Source organism: Siniperca chuatsi, linkage group LG7 (genome assembly GCF_020085105.1).
Source record: "Siniperca chuatsi isolate FFG_IHB_CAS linkage group LG7, ASM2008510v1, whole genome shotgun sequence".
Classification (NCBI taxonomy): domain Eukaryota; kingdom Metazoa; phylum Chordata; class Actinopteri; order Centrarchiformes; family Sinipercidae; genus Siniperca; species Siniperca chuatsi.
Genome location: NC_058048.1, coordinates 11,025,344 through 11,052,925, shown reverse-complemented (window position 1 = coordinate 11,052,925; position 27,582 = coordinate 11,025,344). Strand labels below are relative to the sequence as shown.

Below are 27,582 nucleotides of genomic sequence, written 5' to 3'. Positions count from 1 at the left end.
CTCTTTCTCTCTTTGTTGTTTTCCTCCCTCTGCAAACACTGACTTTTATTAGTGCCTGCATATAACAAAACAGACACACTCTCCCACCATGTCTTCCCCTCCTTTACACAACATGACCTGCTCTCTCAGGTAAATTAGGGCCTGAGGCGAGTGTGTAATGCAGAAGAAGTTTCTGACCCTTTTACATGCTTTAGTGAGCTATTTCCCATAATGAACAACAGGGCTGCATTGTGAAATGGGTTTTATTGTTGCTCCTGTTGCTTAATATCGAAGCACAGATATGATAATTTTGCTGGGGGCCAAATCTGTCAGAAGTGTGATATGCAGTTGTGTGGGTTATTTCAAATTGCCATGCACTCTAGGCCAGATTTAGCCTAGATTCTTAACAGGATCATTCATCTTGGTTCTCTCTGTTATTGCTCACTAAAGTCTGAAGAGGAAATAGTATTGATGCAAAGATTTTTTTAATGAATGACATAGCATTTTTATTACGTCCAGCAATAATGAGATTTCTTGGCACATATTAACAAAAACTGTATATTTTGCATCACAGAATGGTATCTTTCAATGCGATAAAACTGCACACAAGCGAGGTTGCATAGGCTGGTATGCAGAAAATCTTTTATTAGCTGTTTGGCTAAATGCAAAATAATATTAGGACAGTTTTGCATCACAGCTAGTATGTTGTGATCTTAACAGGACTGCAAATATGCTGATTTTTTTTCCAAATGCTTTTAAAAGGGCAGCCATCAATAATGCTATATTCTCCAATCTCAGTTTAATTTATGACGAATGCTGTCAATGCTTTTGATAGCATGTCTTTTCTCAGTGAAACAATCGATAGACAGATTTATATTCTGTTCTTTATGGTACTTTACGGCACTTAGGCAAAGATGTAGTGGAGGGTAAACCCACCACAACTTGAAATATGTTTTGTTTACCTCTTCGTGTTACAGAGACAATATTGCATACAGTTCTTCAAGTGCGATTGTGTTTTTAGTTGTTTGTTTGTCTTGTGATGACCAGTGACTGGGATACATAATTTATCCACACATGAGTTGCTATTATGCCACAGCTCCGAGACAGAACAGCATCTTACTAACTGAAGACTCAAGCTATTTTCCATTCATATATATCTTTGACATGGATTTGAAAATAATGGACGATTGTGTCAGAGATTGTGTTGTGTATTGCAGGAGATTGACCCACAGCTTGATACTGGAGATATTTGAGCAGAGTGTGTGGACGGATCGATGGTATTGTGGTATTGTTGTAGCTTAGGGCAGACTTGCTGGGTATGACATTGTGTGTGTGTGTGTGTGTGTGTGTCTGTAAAGACCAAGATGTCTGCATGCTGAATCCTTCCTGCATTTGCTGACAGGTGGGCTTAACCGGCATGTTTTTCGTGAAGTCTGGGACTTCACAGGGAGGGAACATTACTGATAAAAAAAGCATGGTTGATATCCACCAATTTTCCAATATGAGTAGAATTCTGTAAATGCAAGGCTAAGAGATGCATTAATTTATTTTACATTTAAGGTTATAATAGGCCTTTTTCAAAGCAGACATTTTGACTTGTCATAGTAGGAAAAGCACAGGTGTTACTAATAACATTAACGATGGCTCTGTTCAATTCAAGTGTCCCAGTAATTCATGACAGTGTGACAGAGAGCCAGCATGCACAACACCAGGACCCTGAAACTGAGGCAGCTAAATGGAATTCTCTATCATTACTTTTATTATTTAGACCTGTGCTTTTCCTACTGTGACATGAAAAAGGTTTATCCTTAAGACTTTCATGGAATAGTATCCATGTTTTATATTATTTATGGCCGACAGTTCATTGTTACTTACAGAGTAACTGCTAAAAGCGTGTTTTTTGCACATGTAACTTTAGACAGAACTCGGGGACTCGTAGTATCGAAATGCACTTGCTGTTACTGCCAGCAGCCAAAGGTGTTGCCAAACCAACCAGGACTGACATCTTAAGGATTATAACTTTATTGCATTTTGATATAGCAAGATGATATTGCACAATAGGCCTAAATCTGTAAGTTCAGAAAAACTATAATTTTCATACTAGAGAAAAATATGGCCACTTGGTGTGAAGCACACAGCTTCGGTTTTCATGCAGTCTTAAAATGCTTAGTGCATATCAAACTTTATTGCACTGAAAATACAATTGTGGTCAGAAGCAGTATAGCTTACTCTGCAGAGCTACATCTTCTATAAATCGCTAATGTGGATTCCCTTCAGAAAAATGCTCAATGAGATGGATTAGAGGGTCAAGATCTTGGCATCGGTTGTCTCCCCGGCAACGGGTGAGGCCTGAAGTCCTGTCTCATTAGTGCATTTTTTACCCTTGCTACCCTGCACCCTTGCAGAATTAATGTAATGACGCTGAGCGCTTCAGTTGTGTCATTTTAAGAGGTTTGTGAGCGTCCACTAGTCCACATCTCAGTGTTAGAGCTGAAGGGAGCTGTCAGCAGTTCTCAGTCGTGATTAATGTACAGTAGCTGCTGGACAAAACACACATTTTTTCTTGTGGTTTGTTGCTCATGTGTTTATTTTTATACGTTTTTTTGAATCTACTGTATGTGCATTGAGTATTTATAGTGTGTGCTTGCATGTCAGTGTGTAACACTGCAGCACATCCAGGTGCAGTCTGTCTTTATTACACTGTATGTGTACATCAGTATGTCATAGTATGTGTGCTTTAGCCTGTGCAGAGCAACCCAAGGAATCGATTATTGAGGGGGCCTGACAGCTCTGCTCGCCGGATGCAGTAGAATACATACTGTAGCAAGGGAGCGCCATCAGTTGCCCTGACAACACCAGCGCCTGTCAACACCTCCGTCTTAATGGTGACAAATTGTACTTATTACATCAGCGTTAATTCCCCCCGATCTCCCTCAGATGAAGATACTTAGCCCCGCGCTGATCAAATTGTGTCAGCATAATTACTGGGAACAGAACCCTATTAAAAACCAGGGCCTCAGACGCACTGTCCAGACTCATCCACAGGCCTATCACTCAACATGCATCTCTGCGTAGGAAGTAAAGGAGGGGGGGATAGAGGGTAGAGGAAGGCAGGGGGATGGGAAAATGAGGGGGATGGGGAAGGAGGGAGGGAGAATGTTATTCTGAAGCCGTTGTATGCACAAAGACTGCTGAAGTCGTCCACCTTTAACATTTTTTGACTGATGCACTAGTGCTGCATCCTCAAGAGAAATGTCTTAAAAAATCCTGCAATAGTCATAAAGGGTAACTGAAGGATATTCAAACAACTTATTAAAACTTTCTTAACCAAAAATTACAACAATATGTAGAGGTAACGTTTGGATATATCCTTACATCAGCAAGAAATAACGATAATTAATTACAAAACGTCAAAAAGATCTTTGAAGTGGCTATAATTGACACTTTTATATTAACATGACTACTACTAACAATGACTACTTGTATGTAAAAGTGGTCGCTTGTAGTGATTAACCCACAAAGAATTATCACCCAACTCTTCCCCTCAGCTCTGCAGAGCATTTTAGTGTCTTTCAGCTCATTCATGGGCGACTGTGGCTTAGTGGTAGAGCGGGTCGTCCACCAATCGGAAGGTCGGTGGTTTGATCCCAGCTTCACCTCGGCCCACATGTCGAAGCGTCCTTGGGCAAGACACTAAACCCCAAATTGCTCCAGAGGGCTGTGCCTTCTGTGTGTGAATGATTAGTTACTTTGATGAGCAGTTCTGCTATCAGTGTGTGAATGAGATATATAGTTGAAGAGCTTTGAGTAGTCAGAAAGGCGCTATATAAGTACAGTCCATTTACCATTATTTTGGTTTTAAGGCCCGCAACTTTAATGTTTTGGTTAATTCTCGCTGCTTGTGGTTTTCATCTTCAGCACAAGAACATAGTGGAGCATTTAGCAGCTAAAGGGCCCTATATTTCCCTCAGGAGTTAATGGAGACCAAAAACAGAGCTTAAAGGAGAGTGAATATTGTACTTAATATATTCGCCAGGTGACCAAAAACATGACTCCAAATTAATGTTGCTCCATAACTGCTGGATGTGTAAGATATGTGAAGGTTGCGTTTAGGTTGTGTCAGTGTTGTGCTTACAGCTTGTTTTTGCTGCTTGCAGCTATTATTGTAAGTATTGCTTGCATTCTGAATTGGACATTTGTAAGTTAGTTATTAATTAATTATAAATAATCATGGTCAGATCTACGAATATGTAACACTAGAAAGCTGTACACCTAGGGGATTGAATATTGCCAAAATCACATTCTCCTTTCCCCCAGAGTGAGAGGAAATCATTGTTTGATGGAACAATTTAATTTATCTGTTGGGGAGAGGAGTTCTATTGGGAAGTCAGATGAGGAAACATGTGGGCCCCTCGGGGGGAGAAGTCAGTAAATGTGGACTATACAAAAACAAATGATTAAAATTTGAAATTTCATTAAAGCTTCAGCCTAGTTTTACAATAACTGCAATTACCATAAGCAATTTTCACAGCTCTATAGATATGGATTTAGCATTGCCAGTAGCTCAACAGTGAATTAAGTCTCTCTCTCTCTCAGTGTGTTGGTCCTGAATGGTGCTGGAATGGAATTCACAAATTAGTGTCGTCTGATGGAAATGTGCTAATTGCTGTTGTTAAGCTGCTGCAATAATTAGGTTATGATGGCAGACTGCTACACATGTTGCACACACACACACACACATACATACACACACACACACACACACACACACACACAACTGAACAGGCCAAAGCCAACATCCTTTCTCCAGTATTGTTGAAATAGAAGGCTAGATTTAATTACTCATTTTACTATCCATCTGTGAGTATAATTTTCCAGACATAGAGTCAAACACAGAGTGCAACAGCTGACAACAGTTTCTCCTGCTGGGTTAGAGAGATGTTTTTTAAGGAGACTGTAGTGTAGTAACGCTAAGTAAATGATTAGATTAGTTAGGTGGCCATTTGGCTGTGGAAATATGTGTGCAGCAAGATGACAGAGACAAAGCAGGAAGATAAAGGTTGGTGTAGCATGAGCTGGTATCTTCTTCCTCCTTGTGATCTTTCTTTTCAACAGATAAACATAAATTTTGTAGCAACGTAGGTAGAGTGATAGTAGTGGACCTACTTGAACATCTCTTTTGAGCTCCAACATTTTGTTCTCGTATTCTTTCTATACAGGTGACAAGTCTACTAAGACACAGGAGCCCAATATGAATTAGAAAACAGGATTGAAATATGTCTCTGCTGTCTCATCAGACCTTGGTTCCTCTGTCTTCAGATTAAAACAACTTTTTAAATTGCACTGCATGGCTAAAAGCATGTGGCAGATGACCATATCATCATGTTCGAGTTATTCGTTGCACATTTTAGTAATTTATTACTGCATTAAAAGCAGGCAGCGTTTAAAAGCAGGAGACTCGCTCTCCCTTTTCCACACAGATTCCCCAAACTAATTAACCATCATTGTCATTCATTAAAGTTCTCTGTCGCTACGACGGATTTCAGTCTATCAGATTCCAGAGAGGCCATGTATGAGCGTAGATCCAAAGGGAAAAAACTTACAGGACTTAGGAATCTACAGGTGACAGGTAGCTGATTTGTATAGACATACAATCTACTGTGATGTAGGCTACCACGCGATCAAATAAATTGTTTCATCCTTGATGATCTCACTCTGTTGATTTCGCATGTGCTGCTGATTTATTGCCTTTTTCAGCCACTCGTCTCTGTCGCCCCAGAACTGAAGCGAGAGTGTGTGTGTGTGTGTGTGTGTGTGTGTGTGTGTGTGTGTGTGTGTGTGTGTGTGAGACAGAGAGAATGGGTGTGCGTCTGACAACTTACGGTGTCCCGGACACCAATGCGTCAGAAAAGATGAATCACTGTCAGGTCAACAAAGATTTGTGTATGTAGGTAAAGCTTAGTATCGTGTCTTTTATTATTTATTATTTTATGCCTACAAAAGTGTTTTTGGAGTGGCCTCGTCAAAGTCCTGTTCCTAGTTGAAATGATGAAGTGGTTCATGCTCAAAAGCCTTCTAGTCTCTCTGAATGAATGTCAGATACCAAATAATAGGTGCTATTTGTTTTCAGTCATCACTCCTAAAGCCAATGCAACAAGCTATTATATCAATATAATATATTTAAAAATCTGCATTGTTGGTATTCACAGCATACTGCAGTTACTACTAACATGGCAAAACAACTACTTCTGCCACAGTGCTGACTTGCTCAACACTTCATGTGAATAACTTTGAGAAAAAAACATGTGGAAGCAGGTGAAACATGCTGTTTATCTTACTGAAACACAGCTTAGCTGGTTTGGACGAGTGGTTATTGTTTCCTGATAATATCATGTCTATCCTGCTGCCTTAAACTTGTGTTGTTGTTTTGATGCTGCTGTCCAGACATTCTTCAATGCATAGACCTGCTTAGCAACATGCTGTTTAATGGCCCTGGGCTTCAGCAGAGATTACTGGATTGCAAACCTCATCAAAGACATCAACAACCCCCAGACTCTTTAACCTTGGAGACCTGACTCTCCTTTTCAGCAATTTTTGTGATGTGTGTGTGTGTGTGAGTGCGTGCATGCAGCCAAGCTCAGTGAGCTACTATACATTAATGTAAAATTAATCCTCTCTCCACGTGCTCTTGTACGAATGTGCTCTCCCGTCACGATATAAACCGTCTCTTCACACAGGTTCAGTGCTGCCCTTCCTTTAGCTCCGTCACTGTAGCGTATTGTTGTTCCACATCCCTGAAGCAATAGAAAACCTCTATGTAGCCGTTGCTTTGGACTGAGCTAGATAGTGATGTTATTGGCAGCATGCATTGCAGGGCTATCATCTATGAGTCATTCCTCATTTTACACTCCTTTCACAAATTTCAGCGTTCAGTAATGTGTGAAAATATTTACAAAACTATATTTAAAAGGCTGGTTCCAAATTATGATACAATTCCTGCAATAACATCCAGTTCGTATTACCTCACAGTGCATTTATTTACTGTGAAAATTTACATAAAGACTAAGCCATTTTGCAATGTCCCTAAATATATTAATTACACTTCTATAGAAAGAAAAATAATAAAATGTAACAACAATGATCAAATTACTATTCTAATGTTCTTTTACATATTAGTTATCATAATAAATCTTTCTTTACTGTACATGATTACATGCCTTTGTGTCCACTAAATCTGCTATTGGTCCTGGTACCTCAATATACAATAGGAAACTGACCAGTACCAGGAGCGAGCAAATACTCTGAAATGGAGGATGTCCCATGATTTATTAAAATGACATCTTTCACTTGTTCAATGGTTTATTAAATATGAATTGTTCATCTCATGGCAGTTGGACATTTTTTGCATGGATTACAGTGCACAAATTATTTATGATAAATGAAAACCCATTTTTAATTTAAAACAATCGGTTGTTTAACAAGAACAGTCACTGCATTTCATTCTGTCTGCCTTTTTCAAAACTGTTTCTTGTTTGAAAATACCTCTGAAAAAATAAATAAATGGGGGAAAATGGTGTTTAAATGGAAAGATACAATGAAAAACAGCTTCTTATTCTCTCGTATTGATCCAAAGAGCATTCAACGTCAGAAATTACATATCTCTAAAATCTAAAAGTCTCAGCATATCATTACATACAGCAGGTGCTCTTTTTATTATATGATGATGCATTTTATTGTGGACAGCTTGGTGTCTTGTTATAGTTTTAATTTGTATTTGTCTTTCCATTTTATCTTTGTCTTTTTTTACATTTGCAATTTCTTAGTAAGTCTTCTTTTTCTTTAAAATCTCTGTAAGATTAATTTGGTTGGGGTTTTTTGGGGGTTTATTTCCCCAAAAAATTATCAAAGCACATTCAGGAAATTTAATATTTAAAAGGATTTTATAATATACAACTAAATGTGTAACAAAGGTGAAATATAGCTTTGGGGTCAACGTCTAGGTAAAGGTAGGTGTTTACTTGATGTGGGCGTTTTAGACTGCAGGATTTCATTGCAGTGTTCTGACACAGCCAACCACTTTTTAGCATTCAGGACACAGAGGGAGAGACAGGGAGGGGGAGAAAAGAGAGAGAGCAAGCAGTGGAGGGAGAAGAAGCAGAAGAGGAAGTCGAATGAGCCAAACAGGAACACAGAGGTTTTTCAGGCTGAATAAGAGACAGAGAGTCTGTTAGCATTCCAGGTCTGATGCCAAAACTTAACTGAACCAAGGATGCCTTTTTTACTGGGGCTTCAATGGCAGCTCTGTCATTTACTTGTATTCCTAAAATCTATTCACACAGCAGGTGCATTGAGAGAAAGAGATTTTTATAGGTGACATTTACAGGTGCTGAAGGCCTCTTCATTTGACCTGGTAGTATTAATAGTATTAGCTTAAATATTTTTTTGTGGTCCATCATAATCTGCACCCTATTGTTTTTTCTTTGCTGTCTCAAAACAATGTGGATTTTTTTTTTTTTTTGAGTGGAGTTTGAGTCAGCCCACAGAAAAATAACACTGAAACACTGTAAAATTACCTTTATATTTTAACTGCTAACTGCTAACTATATGATGTAGAATTGCTTTTTTTCTTCAGATTTCCTGCCTCAAGACAAATCCACTGCACTCCACTTTGTAGAGAGAATTTCATGCTAAATCCATTTTCATTGTTTTCCCCACCAAGTTATTAGAATCACCCTGAAATTTTAGACATGACAAACTGCCTACTTAACAGCAGGGTTTAAAATCTAAATTGTTTGGCTGTGACACACAAACAAAGCTGGCGATGGTGAAGACATGCAAACAAACTACCCATATTTACATGTTTGGGATTAAGTGCAACAGACCACATTTGCTTAAGATCCAGAGTGTCTCCAACAGATCAGCCATGCAAAAGGACCTTAGTTGTACTTTTTCCTATAAAATCACTCACTCACCACTAGCTTTGTAAGACTTGGTGCACTGCTAGACAAGAAACTCTTACATTTCCTAATTTAACATTTTAGCTTCTCAGATTACACCTTTACAAGTTGCCCAGTGCTTCCACACAAGACCAGGAATTATGGCCCATCCTTACGTACACTTAACTAATGGCTAGTGAACAGTGAACAGTGCAATCAAAGTTTAGGAAACTTATCCAAGTTAACTGTCTTAAAGGAACAGTTTGACATTTTGGGAAATACACTTATTCGCTTTCTGGTGGTCAGATAGCTGAGAAGATTGATACCACTTTCATGTCTGTCCATCTAATACAAGGCTACTGCCAGCAGCCAGTTAGCTTAGCCTAGCACAAACACCTGAAACAGGGGGAAATAGCTAGTCTGGCTCTTTCTAAAGGTAACATAATCTGCCTACCAGCACCTCTAAAACTCACTAATTAAAACGTGACATCTTATTTGTTCAATCTTTACAAAAACCTAAGTGTAACAATTATCGTTAAAGATGATTTCACTTCATTTTTGTCCTGTGGTAGTGAAAAGTCAAGACAGGGTTTCTGTGTTGGTTTAATCTGACTTACATTGAGCACATTTTTAGTTGTGCACAATGAATTACAGAAAATGCTTAAGTGCGTACAGTACCCACAGAGTTCTACACTTACCCCAATCTACTGAATTATTATTATCACCCTGTAGTAACCTACCAGACTAGCCAACTGATAGTCTTCCCAATGGAAAATCTCACTTGGCAGCCCATCTACATATGTGTAATGACTGCGACACATGGTACTGGGTGCAAATACGTGGTACACATACATGAACTGTGGCACAGATAGGAGCCAGCAGCAAAACATCTATCATAGTGCTGCAGATAACCGTAACAACAAAATATGACATTGAAGGTTGACTTTTCTTCCTATTTTCATTTAATCAAAAATATTGTGTTTCATTTTTGTTTCATAAACTGCTACTTTCTCCTGGTGTTGAGTATCATGTTGTTCTTCCATTACTGTACTGTGGCATCAGAGAGGGTTGTATCCACTGATTTAAGAGTATTGCTGTAATTTGTCTTTTATTGATTCCAGAGACAGTGTGTTAATTAAATGAATCCAAGAGAGAGCCAGTGTCTGTATACACCCAATGGTCTGCTGTGTACAGTAGCTCAGTATGACACCTACAGTATACTGCAAGGTTCAGGTAGTATGGTTGTCAACAGGGAGTGCAGCAGGATTGGTAGATTTTAGAACCTTGGGCCCAAACTCATCTCTCTCATTCACCATGCTCACCAGAGAGCCAGGGTTACCCAAACTGCAAACAACTGAGGATCCAGCCACCTATCCCAATTGCAGCCGTCCTCGTGCACAAATTTACGGACTTCAATTTATTGACTTCAAGGTTTCGTTTAGATGCTCCACGACACTGTCGGTCTGAGGATGGTAAACACTGGTCCGAACTGACTTGATGCCCAATAATTCATAAAGTTCTCTCAATGTGTTTGACATAAACAAGGTGCCCTGGTCAGTCAGGAGCTCTTTCGGGATCCCGACTTGGGAGATGACCTAAAACAGTGCCTGTGCCATGCACTTTGCAGAGATGGTGCGCAGAGATACTGCTTTGGGATATCACGTTGCATAGTCCACCGGAACTAACACAAAGCGATATCTGCGTGCACTCTGGTTAAATGGCCCAATGAAGTCCATGCCAATACGCTCGAACGGGACCTCCATCACTCTCGGGATGGCTGGTTGATTAACCATCTGACATTCAGGGCAAAACGCACACCAGCGGTGCACATCTCCCTGAATCCCAGGCCAATAGATACAGGCCATTATCCAGTCTAGTGTCTTATTAAACCCCATATGCCTGGCCATTGGGTTATAATGAGCCTGGAAACTGTTTCCTGGGTGCATTTCAGTACTAATACCTGTCTAATTTCCTCTCCTGTCTGAGTGTCACCACCCATTCTGTACAGTTTGTCCCTAATCAAAGAGAATTGCAGATATGACCATCAATCTTTATCACTTGGTCAAAGGCAAAGTATAGAGTATCGTCACAAGACTGCTGAAGTGGAAAATCGTCTGTGGAGGGTAGCACGGGAGCCTGTGGCGCAACTCTCGCAGAGCTGGCGCCCCCTCCCTGTCTGCAGCGTCGGACAAACTTACTTCACTGCTGAGCACAGCACACATATCCTATGTCACTGTCGGTTGTGAACACACCCCCACACACTGCCCCACTAATCTATCAAACCCAGGACAATCCATGCCCAAAATCAGGGGGTGCGTCAGACAGGAGCTAACCGCAGCCTTAATGCTGTGCTTTTTCCCGATATCGAATTTCCACCAGCACTATAGGGAATCTGTGAACATCCCCATGCACACATTTAATATTCACCCATGCTGCCTCCACCAAAGCCCCAGGTTGAACCAGGTTCTGGTGGATTATAGACTGCGTACAGCCCAAATCCACCATTTCTTGGTGTATACCCCCTTGGATCCTTACTGGAACGCTGTAGGTCCAACCTGGAAACGGGGGAGGGTGTTGGAGAGCCAGCAACCAGACCAGCCTCCATCAGACACTTGCAGTGTCAGCAGTGGCCAGACTGCCCATATCTCTAACATGCCTGCCCCAGCGCTCAAGGAGCCCCCTGTGGGTCAAGAGCAGCATCAGTAATGGCTGGACCCTGTGGTGGAGACAAAACAGAAGGAGGGTTAGAGCGGGGAAGAGGGAGAGGACGGGTTGGTGTAGGGTGCTGGGCCGAGGGTGGACCGTCTGTCCTCTTCCAGGGTACCGGAGTTGGTTGGGCGGCTGCCGGGGGTCGGCCCTCAGACATCTGGCCTCTGGGATGGACAGCAAGATAATCTTCCGCTAGGGCGAAAGCTGCCACCAGGTCCACAGGCAGTGGCACCGCACCCACTCTGAAGCCCCGGCCGGGAGTTCCTCCACGAATTGCTCCAATACAACCTGCTCCAGCATTCGCCCCTTGCCAGTTGTCTCTCCTGGCTGCAGCCATCTAGTTGCCGCGTCTTTCAGCTGCTGAGCTTAGACAAAGGGGTGGTCAGTGGGGCCTAGCTTGGCGCTCTGAAACCAGTGACGGTGATCTTCCATGGAAAAACCCATCCTATTCAGAACAGCTTTTCTAACGATCAGGAAGCTTCCCCATGAGATGGCTGGGAGGCCGCATGCCATCGCGTTGCCTCAAACATGTCTGGGTCCACCGACATCTTGTATAGAGCGATGCTGGAGAGGGAGGGAGGTGGGGAAGATGTTGTCGTGGCTCCCGACCAGGACAGCAGACTTCCCAGCAGCTGAGTCTGGCTCTTTTATCAACTCCAGCTACCGCCTATTCACCACCGCTTGCTCCCGGTGCATCGCCACTATCTCCCCCAGCATCTGTGCCAGGACAGTCACTGGTTGAAGTTGTGGTGCCTCCGTCATCTTCTCCTGTTTGCTTGTTTCAAGGTCTGTTGGGCGCCAGTTGTAACTGTGGCTACTGCAAGTTCTTTGGCACAATCAGAGGCGCGGGAGTTCGTTCACAAACAATGTTTTTATTTGCTTCTACTGCTCATACACATGTTCCACAATCACACACAAGGCACTCAACCACAGTACCGTTAGTCCGCCAGTCTTGCTCGCGCTGGTTGAGATCATCTCCTTTCCAACACAGTTCAATACAGGAGTCTAGGTTCCACTGACAGTCAGCCTGTCTCTGTCTGTGTGTCAAGCAGCCCCAAGGGCCAGCATGCTACTACATATAAATGGGAGAGCATAATGAGACAATGAGTCTCAGCTGTGTCAATTAGCTCTCTCTGGCACTGCTCACCTGAGCCACTCCCCCACCTCTCCCTCTCTGCAGCTGACTGCTTCACCATGCCCACCTCCACAGTACTCATTTCAGTTTCTCTGCATGTAGCCATGCAGCCCTGAGGAGCTCTGTGGTGGAGAGTTCAGTGCTGCGATCTGACCTCAATCAGCTCAGATTAAAGCTGTGATCAGACATCTGGACCCCCGTGCCCTGTTTCGCGATGCAACGTACCCCTGACTCTGAGCAGGCACAAATTAGTATTAGAACACATTGTTCACTCGTCTGACATTACCACCACGGGAGTCAAGGCAGTGTTTCCTCTGTAATGTTTTTGTAGTACTATAGGATTGTATCAGCATCTCTGCAAAGATAAAAACAGTAAATGGTAGTATTGTTCTGTGAGGGACCACCGCTGCTGAATTAACTGAAAAAGATGGAGCTGCAGAGAGGCTCTGTATCCAGGTTAACAGCACACCAACAGCATTTCTTAAGTAAAATTTGAGCTGAAAATCAATCGGATAGGTGGTGCATTTTTTCAACAGTTGCGGTGTACAGTGAGCCTATGATAGACAGCTATCTTTTTTAAATTTTAATTTAATGTCTGAACTGACTCAGAGTTGAAGTGGGCCAAAGAAGTTACCACACAGACCCAGAACATTCATAAGCCCATTTATCATCTCTCTGTCTCTGCTGACCCGACTAGAACTGTCTGACTCACAGTGTACTGAGAGTCAGTCCCACCTTCCTCTTTAAACAATAACAACTCTGACTCACCAACTCACCCTTTATATAAGAGATTACTCTAAACATTTTCAACCTGTTACAATCAAACTGTACTCACATATTGTACATAGTATACATAGTGTCAGATAGATTAATTAATCTGAGAAAGTTCATCTTGTTGAATAATGCAGCTTTTGCACTTATCTTGCGAAATATCTCAACATCGACTGGATGGATTTGCACAAAATTTTGTAACGACATTTATGGTTCTCAGTTGAAGAATCCTGTGACTTTTCATATAGTGCCACCATTAAGTTCACATTTGTAGATTTGAGGGAAATGTTTCAATAACTGTTGGATGGATTGCCATGAAATTTGGTTCAGACATTCTTATTCCCCTCAGGATGAATTCTTCATCATCTGGTCAAAATTTTAATTTGTCCAATATTTTGGTTTATGACTCAATACCCGCAAAACTAACGACCCTCTCATCAGCCTCAGCTGTACTTTGTTGTTAATAGTGATAATTAGCAAATGGTAGCATGCTAACATGCTGAGCTAAGATGTTGACCATTATACCTGCTAAACATCAACATGTTAGCATCGCTGTGCAGCTTCACAGCCTCATAGAGCCGTTAGCATGGCTGTAGACACAGAGTCTTATTATGTCTATAGTGTAGGTTTTTTTTACCATTTTCTGCCAGCAGATCACCAGCATCACACAGTCTTCTTTTTCAGGTGGCTCCAGATGCCAAAAAATAGGTTTATTATTGGTAATATGCCAGGAATATGAACCACTTGCAACCAGATTTGACTACAGATGTTGATTTTGCATGAGCGATTGGAATAAACACATAATTTGCTCTAGTTACTGACTTGCAGATTGTGAGCTAAGATCTGACCAGCTCGGCTCTCATTTAAATCACAGTGACTTCAGAGCGTCTGTTGGCAGTGAGGATGCTGTGACACTAGCTCATCTGTACGTCGAGGCTTATTTAGCCTGCTGAGAGTGAGAGCTCGCTGTTCGTATTAGATTCTGTCTCTGGCAAAGTGGGGATGATTAGATAAAGTGTGCCTGGTGGAGAGGAGCACTTTTTCACTTTACAGTAGCAGTGCGTGTGAATGAATGGAGGGAAGGGTTCAACTCTCTGACAACAACTCAGAAATCTCTATCCAGGGGATTTTTAATGCATCTGGGAACCGAGGCCTCAATTACTGACTTAATTAATCCATAGCAGTTTATATGCTACACTGTACTACACTACCCGTTTACAATTCTTACATTTTAGTGTTTAAAGGACATTGTGCATAGTTTCTAACTTGACATACTGTCATTGTGGAGAGGAATTACTCCTAAATGCTGATGCGGTGAGCTAGTTAAAGACAAAGCAGTGGAATTAAAGGGAGCAGGTTGTAGAGAAGAAATACATTAAAATACAATTCAATACAATAGAGCTCTCATTTTGAATCCCCTCTCTACTGTAGCATCCCCTCTGTCTGTACTTTATTCTGTCATAACACAATAACTGAGCTCTGACGTCTTAAAAGGCATTGCAGGAGCATAGAGGTGCTTGAAGAGAAAATTGCAGCAGCTCACAGCGGCTGGAGTGAAATACCATTTTGTCTCACTCAAGATGGATTCCACAGTGAGATTTCAGAGGACCAGTACAGAATCAAAATGGAGAAGCCTGAAGGGAGGAGACAAAAAATGGGAAAGAGGCAGTGTGTGTGGAATGGACAGCTTTGGAAGAGATGTCTGAATTTTGTTTTTGCTGCTGCTTGGTAATGTATAATTTTCAGGGTTTTCACCTTTTTCAGATAAAGTGTTATTTATTGGTAAAGTATTTCTAGTCTTTTTCTTGCTTTTGTGGTACAGATCACAGCCACATGCGACCAGTAATAAAAAAGGAATTTAATATTTTAAAACATAAGAAGCATTAATAAAAAATACTGAAATGCAAAGCCATACAAAGAAAAATGAAATGAAAAAATGACCTCTCCCTCTCAGTGTACAAATGTAGCTAAAAAGCAAAGGGCCATGATCATAAACAGTAATGATTTTTTTCTGAATCTGGCCTCCTCAACCTCTGAGAAGATTTCCTCCCACCAATCGTCTCACATACTGGCATGCATGGCTGCCGGCATCTGTACACACACACTACACAGTCACACCCTCCCTCCCTCTCTTTGTATATTCCACTTGCTGGTTGCCCATCTCACAGCCCTGTATGTAAACCAGTGAAACCCCTTCAGGACATCATATCCATGGAATCTGTTGTCGGTTCTATTTAGGTCAACGCTTACAATAGCTGTGCAAATTCTTTTTTCTTCTCCCGCCTCTCTCTGTATTCCCCCTGTTTGCTTAACCCCACAAGGTTGGTTTTCCTTTGCATGTATAAACATCAAAAATGCATATAAAATGTAAGCATATTAAGCATGCTTTGCTTCCTTCATACATATTAGTCTCAAGTGGAATATTAAAACATGTAGTGGTTTGATGTTAACATTAGTGTAGCATGTAGAAGAAAATTACATTTAGGTTATTTCTCATTAATATTTGTTCAGCTAATTGGTTTGGACTGTGCCATTATTTAAACAAGTCTGTCTGGTAAAATTGTAATTCAACACAGCACTGCAGCCTAGCACTGTAACATGAAATGTAGGAGAAACACTGCAATTTTAATTTGACATAGCCCAAAGTTGTTTTCTCTCTGATCTATAGGGGTTGATGTTATGTGACCTATGGGAAGTGGCATCTAATTTGTGAACCCACACAGAAAAGTGAAGCCTCTGCACCTGCTGGTCCATGCATTTTTCATAGGATCTTGAAATGTCTACTTGAAAGGCCATTTTGACTAAAACAATAAATATTAAAACTGGACCAGTTTAACATGAATAGGCAGAAATATGTGGCATTCATCTCTTCAGAACCTTTGCTAATGTTTGCTGTTGTTTGACTACCCTCTTTTTATCATAAATCTAAACAACACACCATACATATTAACTTTCTGTTTTAGAGAAAAATCACAAGAAAACCCACAGCCCTTGAACTCCTTGTTCAACTTAAATGAATTACCCACTGCTAATCTGCTTTAGCTGGCTTCCACACAGCCCCAGTTGGTTCTACTTTTGGATAAATCGCTGATATGACTGCCTTCAGACACAGGGTGCAATCAAAATCAAATATGCAGAGAGAATTTCTGCTAATCTAAGCTGTCAAGATTACTCAAACAATAATGGAAAAAATGTAACTATAATCAGAGTCACCCAGGACTATACTGGTGTTGTTGCCATTTCTCTAAGTTTCTCATTTTCTTTATATTCTCCATTCAGGTATCTGTGCAGAGTCCAAGTAGTTAGATATGCAGGTATATTTTTAAAATACAGAACAAGCCATTTGCTGCCATTCATTCTTGTACATTATGAAAATAAACTTCCACAGATACAAATTGCCCAAGCTTGATAATCCATCACAGTAAACACAAAGCCTTCAGTTGTTTTTGTCGAAGTTTCCCCATTAATCGTTATTTCATAGTGCCAAGTTTTCATATTAATGTGCACATTATGTTGCGATCTGCTCACTGTCAATCAAATGGCACACATAGGAAGAAATAGAAACCTCCTCCAGGAAATAATCCCTCATGAAACATGTCACCTTACAAACTATATTGTCAAATCCAAGTCTTCTTGTTATTTGTATTAGCTTAGTGAGTAGGACATTTAAAGATAGCAAAATATATGTTGTGTGAAATGATGAAAAATAAGTAAATGTTTTTGCTCTTTATGTTGTTCCACTTTACATTTTGTATTTACACACAATATGCATGGCGAAATCAGAAGGAAGGGATGCTAAGTAGATGTAGGCTTTTTTTTAAATGTGACAAACTGTAATGTGCACTGCAGTATTTTCTTTAAATCTGTGAACGCCACTGTACAATATTTTTCTTCTGGACCCTGTCAACATTACCTGTAGCTGTTGCAGGGATGTTTCTCCTCGGGCCTTTAAGGCTTCCTAAGCTGCCTCTGTCTTAGCATGCCCACCACTGTGCAGTGGAGACAATCTCCCGTAAATTGCTTTTTCGATCAGTTTTGACATCAATCTGCTCTCATGGGAATGTGGGCATTCATGTGATGGCAGAGAGGAAGGGTTCTTTCCTTATGGATGTTGACAACCCCACTCAGCCTGGTTTGATCTGCAGAATTAACATAATATTACTGTACATACTGAACTGGCTGTTACAGCCAAAGAGGGACTGGCTTTCCATACCAGACATTGGTGCCAGTTAGGTTACTGCAACAGCATAAGCCAAAGGCAAGACAATAAAAGCTGTTACAGGTCAAAGATTTGATATGCAGATCTGAATCATGAATGCAATTTGTGCATTTTAAATTAATGGATACATTGTGTGTTGCATTATCTGGAATTTACAGTATTAGTCCAAATATTGGTGAGTTTAGCTGTAGAAGTTCATGTCTCACTACACACCAAATCTCTTGTAGTTACTGTTTATTTAAATAGATAAATTAGTTATTTTTGCTCCCGTAAACTCTCTTGTCTCATGTAGAAATAAAGAATAACTCCTAATGGCTTTGTGTGCTGTGAGATTCAAACTTCTACACATTTGCTGTGCACTATACAAGCACCCCATGGAGAAAGAAATCCTTCAGTTGTGGCGGAGTGAATAAATTCTTTATACTGTAAAAGTTGTTTTGATTCTACATAACAACCACACAACTGCTGCCTTTCATGTGTTTCCTCTCGCTCTTCTCTCGCTTTTCCAGGACAAAGATATCTCATCACATCCACGGGAGCCTTGTATATTCTGGATGTCCTGCCTGAGGATGGGCTGAATAACTATCGCTGCACCACACGCCACCGCTACACCGGTGAGACTCGTCAGAGCAACAGCGCGCGTCTCATCGTGTCAGGTCAGTACTGCATTCACACTGGAATCAATTTAATTGCAAAGGCCATACATTGTTTTCTTACCCATCACTTAACAGAGTTTGCAATATATACTGACACAGATGGAAACAATGGTACACAGACAACAGGACAAATATAGAGGTAGATAATGTATTGGATACTTACTGTAGAATATGCCATAGATCATCCTTACATATACTTACACTTTTAAGTTGGATTTGGCATTTTAAAGCTGCAGACAGCAAAAATTATTTCCACCGTTAAAATGTTACCCCCTATGAATTATAGGTCCGCCTCAGAAATTTTGATTGATTTGCAGGATTGTATAGCAAGACCAGTGAACTGGTATGTTTATGGTCGGTCCAATCCTGTCATGCAGACTGATCCACTCTAAGGTCAATTATGAATTATGCAGTCCTTCTTCAGGCCAGTCAGTAACAAGTAAACAACCATTGCGGGCTGTACTGTTGTGTAGGTTCTGTATTGCCATTTAACATGTTTTGCATTTGGCATGTAGGTGGATAAATGGATGGAGAGAAAAGGAGCAATCCACCGTCTCTGATTTGATTGTGGGGGACAATGAAATCCCTCCAGAAATTTTAGGAACACACTGTTTCTCTCTGCTTTGCCTCACGTAACAAAATATACAGTGAACTGAATCTTGACCCCCAGAATCAATATTGGATTACACTGTCAAGCGCCTGGCAACGCTCACCACTAATTAACACTAAATTCTCTGCTCCTTCCAGACCCCACCAATGCTGAGCCAGGCATCTTGGATGGCTTTGACCACCGAGAGGTGATGATTAATCATCGGGTGGAGCTGCCCTGTAAGGCTTCAGGCTACCCAACACCCAAATACCGCTGGCTGAAGGACAACAGCCCTTTGGAGCCTGACAGTCGCTTCCGCCAGACCACCACAGGTTTGCTGATAGAGAGCGCACAGCCCAGTGACTTCGGGACGTACGTATGTGAAGTGTGGAACAGTTATGGCAACGCTGAGGTCATGGGGCGCCTGTATGTCAAGCGTAAGTCTTTTATTAAATGGAGCGGAACCTCTGTATTATCTGTATATTGGTCATTCACAGAAAGCAGAAAGTTGCTGTAGTTAGGTGTAACTATATAAACTAGTGCTGAAACATTTAGTCAATTAATTGATTAGTTTATCAACAAAACTAATCAAGAATAGCTTTGATTATCAGTTAATCGTTAGTCATTTATCAAGCAAAAATGCCAAACATTTGCTGCTTTGCTGGGAACTGTGATGGGCATTTGCCACTATTTTCTGACATTTTTTAGTCTACATGATGAATCAATTAATCAAAAAAATATACAACAGATTCAACAGATTAACTATAAATAAAAGCATTTTGTTGATGTGAGTGGATGGAAAATGGTTCAATTGAGAAATGGAAGAACTAAAGAACCGACATCATGTGCAATACATACTCAGTGTTACATGGTTGTTTATATGTATGAATTATGTTAAAATTCCAGTCATGCCAAATGCCAAATGTGAAAACAGTCACTGGCATTTGTGACAGTGTTGGTGTTGGTGAGTAGCATGAAAAAGTGGACATGACATATCAACTCAGCTTGATAATCTGTAGCTGTTGGCGTGTACATCTACACGGAGATACAGGAAAACATTCGCCAACAGTTGCGTTAAAGTGATAACTTGAGAGTGATAAAAATAAATTAAGTACCAAGTGGGTATAAGTCTAAAATAAAATAAGTGTGAAGTACAAAGTGGGTTTACCAGTTGATGATAATAATATGGTATAAAGTAATAGTGCATGAACTGCCAAGTTAAGTGTAGCTTATTTATAATGAGACGGAGGATATTGCACAGCAGTAATATAGGTATGAATAAATATCAATAAATAGTGAATTATAAACTTAAAAGGGTGTATTGCATAGGAGTATTAACACAGGATATTGCACAATTATCTCAAGTATTGCAGAGATGTAATGATCAATGTCCAGTTTAATGACTTAGGGTCATATAGACTGACACTTACAGGGAGGAGTTGAAGAGTTTGATCAATTGCAAGAGTGCGCATGCATATTTAGAAAGTGTAGGGTTTGTAGTTTGCTAATGTTAATCAATCAAGCAGTTTACTGGAGGGCCACAGTATCAGAGCCTCATGGAGATTATTGTCAAATCAAGTCTGCCTTAGTTTAGAAAAACAAAAACAATCCAAAAATAGAAAAACTATATCCAGAATCAGTATCAAGTGTCAAGGCTGCAGCTAATGAGTATTTTCATTATTGATTAATCTGCTGATTATGTAAGAAATTAATCGATAAATTGTTTGGTCTAAAAATTGTCTGAAAATAGTGAAAAATGTCACAATTATCAGAGTCAAAGGTGACGTCCGACCAACAGTCCAAAAGGTATTAAGTTCAAGAAAAACAACTAATATTACATTTTAAGAGGATGGAACCAGTGAATTTTTGAAATTTTTTCTTAAAAAGTTATAAAAATGATTAATCGATTATAACTGGAATTGCTGCCAACTAGTCACTAGTCATTCGACTACTCGATTAATCGACTAATTGTTTCAACTCTAATCCAGAGATAGTGGTTACAATCATTTGCTCTGATATCTTATGTAGCCATGCTGCTCAAATCCCACCTGAACTTCTTCTACTATCTTCCCAACTGTGCCTTCCTATCAGCCTTACTGCCATTTAAAAAATTGCTCTTTTAAAAACATTTCTCTTATTTTTGTGTGCTTAGAGCCCTTGAAAGCAGTGATCAGCCCCCGGAAGGTGAAAGGCAGCGTGGGTAGCAAGGTGTCTCTGTCCTGTAGCGTGAGTGGGTCAGACGAGTATGAGCTGTCATGGTACCGCAACGGAGAGATCATCTACCCTGGCAACAATGTTCGTTTCACTGGGCTCAACCGGGAAAACCTCATCATGGAGGGAATGTCGAAGAGTGACGGCGGAGCCTACCAGTGCTTCGCTAGGAAGGGCAAGATGTCCGCACAGGACTTTGTGCAAGTCATCCTTGAAGGTAAAATGTGTGCATGTGATCTGTAGGGTGGCGCACGCACACAAATGCTGACCAAAAACCACACTGTAGCAGCTGTCTTATGCATAATCAGTGAGGAAACAGAAACAGATTGAGTTCTTGGAGATCAATATAGGGTTTATGTGTTAATGGCATCCTGCTGTGACTCTCTGCAATAGGCTGCCATTAGAACGATCAACCCAGACTTCACAAACACATACAAAAATACACGCTCACACACACACACTCTTGAATCCAATAGCTTACCTTGGCAGCGTTGCTCAGGCAACTGTCTCCTATGGCCAGGGAGCTGTAAAAAGAAGATATTGATAATCTATAATCATGTGGAACAGATCTAGATTATCAGAAAGCAGCAGCAGGGAGACAGACATTTCAAAAACCAACTGCTCTCTGTGCCTGGGAGGAAAGCTCCTGGATCACTGTTCATAATGAAAGGCACAGAATGGTGAACAAAAAAATGTTTTTTTTGACAAAGATTTCGCCCTGACAGCAAATAGCACATGTTCTCTCACTCACAAACACTAGTGTGAAAATGTTGGTGAAAAAGAATAAGTAAATAAGGGAGGGATAAGAGGTGTCTCTCAAGTCACCATACCTAACCTTACCAAGATGAATAAAAAGCAAGAAATTGCTTTAGAAACATGTTTGATCATCCTGTCAGAATTTGCCATATGGTCCAATTGTAGCCTTAACAGGAGAGCACTCAATATTAGGGCATGCAGTCAATATGCCCAAACTCATTGCACGCACTTTTTACTTGCAGAGAGAACTCATTTTAGATGAAAGCGTCTGCAAATCAATAAATGTAAATGTGATGTAAATGTAACTCCTCCAACAATTTGAAAGAAAGAAACCAGAACAAAGAACAGTTCAAGTGAAAACAGGCTGATGACAGGCTGTTGCTAGGTCAAAATAAAACAGTCCACTGGGTTTGTATATTGGAATTAATGCAATTTCATTGTTTACTCAAATGGCTCTTTTTAGCTCGAATAATAGATGGGAAATCCTCAGCAATCATCTTGTTGTTTTGTCGTTTTGGGCCTGGGAATTGTTTTAGATCCAGCTTTTCTCCCTATGCTCGCCCACACTTTCTCTGACTGATAAAGCAACAATTACTCAACCTGTTCACACATTTCTAACTGCCAAAGCTAGAGGCTTTAACTGATCATTAAACGAAACATTTCACTCTGTACAAAGTGGAACTATCACAGACCGAAGTCATCTTAATAACAAAGTCAGTCTCAGTTTTGATAATTCTGCCATTCATAGAACATGAAGATACTGTCGGCAGTTGGAGACTTGACCCTGGTTGGTCGTTGGTCAGCCAGGTGTACTGCAGGATAATTATGATATAAGTGTGCCACTATACCTGGCTAACTTTAAAACAGACTGTGGATCAATGCTTTTCTAAAATATTGTTATGCTGATGATGATCACTAACGTGGTCACAGTTTGACATCTCTTATATTCACCATTGCATACCTTTCCCCCACCCTGTTCTACCTCGTCCCCCACCACAGATGGTACTCCAAAGATCCTGTCCTCCTTCAGTGAGAAGGTGGTGAACCCGAACGAGCCTGTCTTCCTGGTCTGCAACGTCAAGGGCACGCCCCCTCCCAGGTGCACCTGGTCGCTGGACGACGACCCCGTCATCAAAGACAGCCACCACCACCTGGGCCACTACGAGACCCATGAGGGCCACGTGGTCAGCCAGCTCAATGTCACACACACCCAGGTGCAGGATGGCGGGGTGTACCGGTGCACGTGCAGCAACTCAGCAGGGGTCGTGTACCACCAGGCTCGAATAAACGTAAGAGGTGCTTGTCAAATCAGCTCCTCCAAGAACAACAATACACATACTTGTCTGTCTCTCTGTATGTCTGTCTCTGTCTCTCTGTCCAGCTGGCTGTCTGCCATTTGCAGTACATGAGCACTAGTTGTTGTTTGGGTCTGAAAACTTAGATTTTTCGCTTTTGATGATTTGTTACTTTTTTTGTACGTTTGTTTTTCCTCTGCCATTTTTGCTTTTTTACTCTGCTCCTTTTTAAGGATTTTTAATACTGTAGCCTCGTCTTTTTCTCTCCAAATTATTACTGTGCTTTTCCCACATGCCTGTATTTTTAGGTCAAATGAATTATCCTGGTTTGCTGCACATAAGCGTATCTGGATATTGGGTTCCAAAATGGGCTGGTTTGTAAATAGCCAGAAGAAAAATATATTTCTTCTTTTTGCATGAATACATTTATCTGTGGTTTGCTTGTGTGTGTAAGTGAGTGTTAATGTGTGTCTGTGTCTGCGTGTGCTAACTCAAGCAGCCAATTCAACTCTTCACGATCAGATGTTAAAGCGATTACTCTGTTTCCATTTTATGAGACACAGAATGTATTACTGTTACGTGGGTGAGCAGCAAGAACAGAGTTATAAGTATCAGTAGTACAGTGTTATTTAAATTATCTGTTTTCCCTCAGATGGTTAGCGCACTTTAATCTGCTTGTCATTTCACTGCCTCCCACTTAGAGTTAAGCCTAAGATTCTGTGGTAAAACAAACAAGAAAAGCTTTAAACAACAGTTCCTTTGCATATCTAAGTATTTTGGTGGCGGGTACCCTATGTGACGCTGCAGAGAGAAATGTTATCTGTTTTAGTAGCAACCTTTCCTTGTTTAGATACTAGATATATTTGGAACGTCTGAAATATAGTTTTATTTACACAAACACCAAAAATAAAGCAACCTTTACTGCTCCTGTGATTGATCACTATGCACTGAATGTCTTTAAAGAGGGTCCTTTCCCATTCTCTGTCCCTTTTTAGGCCGCGCCAGCATTCGTCCAATGAAAAACATCACAGCGATTGCTGGACGGGATGCTTTCGTTCACTGCCGTGTGATTGGCTACCCTTACTACTCCATAAAGTGGTACAAAAACTCGGCACTGCTACCATTCAACCACCGACAGCGAGCATTTGAGAACAACGGCACGCTGAAGCTGACCAACGTGCAGCAGGTGGATGCTGGCGAGTATAACTGCAAGGTGATGGTCCAACCCAACAAGATGGACTCCCAGAGTGTCCATCTTCGTGTGAGAGGTAAGTCCAAGTTTGGTACAAAGTTTGGTTGAGCTAAATATGCTGCACAACCTTATTTATTCAACCTTGAGCTTTAAAGGTCCATTGTGTAACATTTAGGAGGAACTATTATAAGTATGTTTTCATTAGTGTATAATTGCCTGAAAATAAGAATTGTTGTGTTTTCATTACCTTAGAATAAGCCGTTTTTAGCTACAGAGGGTCCCCTTCTATGGAGGTCGCCATGTTGCACCGCCATGTTTCTACAGTAGCCCAGAATGGACAAACCAAACACTGGCTTCAGATAGGGCCTTTCACATTTTTCACGAGTGTCGCAGCCACCGTAGTTTCTTCTACACGCTTGGAAGGGGAGGGTGAGGCGAGCGTTATTCAAATGGTTGCAAAATGCAATTTCACCGCTAGATGCCTCTAAATCCTACACACTGGGCCATCAACTACTTTTACTAAGCTTGCCTTGAAACCTTGCAGGAAATGTTGTCAACATACCATGCAGCTGGTCAAAAAATTGTTTTGATAGTATATTTTCTATTGGTAATATACTACAAAAGATGAATATGTAAAAACTATTACTCAAAAGCTCAATTTTGTTCTTGAAACTTAACACTTTCCTTTGTTAAGTGCAAGGGTAGATTTTTTGGTTTTTACAGCTTCAGACGGACAGATATACAGTGGCATACAGATTCAATGATTCAATTCCCTCTGTACAATATAGCTAGGTTGTTGTCACTATATTACCCTTCCAGTAGAGCGAGGGAAACAGAGGGGGAGAGAGAGTGAGAACTAAAGGGAGAGTGATGATATAAAGCAACACTTCCCAGTGGTGCTATAGTGAGCGAGTGCATTTGTTAATTTACTCTGCTCATGCTTAAAATGCGGATGTGTCTTTGGGGATCCCTGGAGTCCATTATCTCCACTTTGTTGTGAATTAAATAAGGTGCTAAAGTGCTGTTTATTTCAGTGTTATTTGAACTCACCGGACACTCAAACACAGATGACTTGTGTGATGGCTGGAGATTTCTCAGAGAATAGAACACAGGCAATTTGAATAGATCTTATTGTATAACTGTGTCGTTATAATATTAAGCAGCAACATTGACTTTGAACACTTGTCTTTTTTCTGGATACAAGCTATTTCTGTAATCAGGGCTTTAGATTGGTGGAGAAAATAGTAGATTAATGTAATAGCCAGGCCTGGAGATAGGTAATAATATAGGTTAGTAGATCAATAGATGATTATTGATTGCCAAACAGAAAAAGTTCTAATTGACTTAGATCTCTTTTTCCAAACAACCTGAATGAGTCATCTCAAAGTTATTTTTTTGTTCTTTTTCTGTGTGCTCTTGTAGCTTCTTGTGCTGAAAGGACAAAATGTTCCAGTCTGAGAGTGATGGGGAACTATTACAGAATGCTTTGCTATTCAGGTCTTTTATGTTCCGTCAGTAACCTCTTTAAAGCAAGACAGTTAGATAGATAGAAGATTGTAGGATTACTCTGAGAAAAGGACACAGTACCTGCCATAAAATCCAGGGAATTAAGATGGTCTTTGAAACTCACGACTGAAAATCACATTTGATCTTTGTGTCTCTTTCTCTCTATCCTCCTCTTTCTGCAGTCCCTCCCTACATTCAGCCCTTTGAGTTCCAGCGTTTCACCATCGGCCAACGTGTCTTCATCCCCTGCGTGGTCATGTCAGGCGACCGGCCGCTGGACATCACCTGGCAGAAAGATGGACGGCCAATCCCCGCCAGCCTGGGTGTGACTGTGGACAACATCGACTTCACCAGCTCACTGCGAATCTCCAACCTGACACCTGACCACAATGGCAACTACACCTGCATTGCCCGCAACGAGGCTGCTGCCGTGGAGCACCAGAGTCAGCTCATTGTTAGAGGTGAGAAAGCACTAAGGAACATATTATGTATCTGATGGCACCTAGTGGACTACTTTAATCTGTAGTATGTGTGCAGTTTTTATTTTAAGCAATCCCTACAGTACTAAACTTCATTTATTAGTTTCTCCTGTCTGGCAGAAGGTAAAATTGACTGGTGTAGTGTTTGACTGGTATGAAAACCTGCATACACATGCCATGGTATAATAAAGACACCAAATGCCATGTATCAATGTCAAATGTTACTTTGTGTTTATGTGTATGTGCAGTTCCTCCTCAGTTTGTGGTTCAGCCTGAGGATCAAGATGGGATCTATGGGAAAACTGTGACTCTGAACTGCTCAGCTGAAGGCTACCCACCACCCACCATTGTATGGGAACACTCTAAAGGTACATTAAGCACAGCATGCATTACCCACTGCAAGTGAACGTGCCAGCTACAAAGGAATTATCATTTTCATGAAGTGCCTGTAAAACAATCCACCATGAATGTCTCATGTCAACCAAGGTCCATCATTCAAGGTAATTAAACCCAGATTTAATTGATATAGTGTTATAATTTACACTCACTTTAACCCTCACAAGACCAACTGCAGTCACATAACTGTCTTGAGTTGTTCAACTCCTTAAACACTTAGAAGTTGTAAACATGAAAAACTTTCTTATCTCTACTGTCCATCCCATTTGACATGAACGCAGCATTAGGAGTTCAGTTTTTTTGTATTGCTAAATGACCACTGCTCATCTAAAGGAGACATACAGAACAACTCACTGCAGCAATGAACACATACAGTACAGAAACAAATAGTAATATAGATTAAAGTTCACAGCAATATGATTGTTTTATCTTGAGTCTCGATGGTGTTTCTGGTCTTTTTTGAACTGCTGTGTTAAATTAAAGGTTGCAGCCTTTAGGTTTGGTCGCTCTCTTTGTCCATTTTTTAATCAGTAGAAGTTCTTTCCATACATGCTTACTGTACATGTGAAAGGGAAATCCATAATCAAAAAAGGAATGATGATTGACCTGTGAAGGATTTGAATTTGCATAAGTTATATTTTTGTTTTACTTAACATATAATGATAATTTTGCCAGCTACAGTGTGGTTTTGTGTGTAGCTATCTGGGCCACACCTCGGCCTCAGGTTGTGTTCCTTAAAGCAACTGTGTGTGA

The 27,582-nt window shown here is 40.7% G+C and overlaps 1 protein-coding gene across 4 annotated transcripts in view; it reads left to right on the top strand.

Moving 5' to 3' along the window:
- dscamb (Down syndrome cell adhesion molecule b) overlaps positions 1-27,582 on the top strand; it is a 125,890-nt gene that overhangs the window by 60,666 nt on the left and 37,642 nt on the right. For all 4 annotated transcript variants that reach the window (XM_044201701.1, XM_044201702.1, XM_044201703.1 and 1 more), the window contains exons 4-10: positions 18,259-18,405; positions 19,153-19,431; positions 21,147-21,422; positions 22,961-23,257; positions 24,252-24,524; positions 26,137-26,415; positions 26,682-26,801. In XM_044201701.1, the coding sequence (XP_044057636.1) occupies positions 18,259-18,405; positions 19,153-19,431; positions 21,147-21,422; positions 22,961-23,257; positions 24,252-24,524; positions 26,137-26,415; positions 26,682-26,801 (1,671 nt within the window). The remainder of the gene's footprint in view (positions 1-18,258; positions 18,406-19,152; positions 19,432-21,146; positions 21,423-22,960; positions 23,258-24,251; positions 24,525-26,136; positions 26,416-26,681; positions 26,802-27,582) is intronic.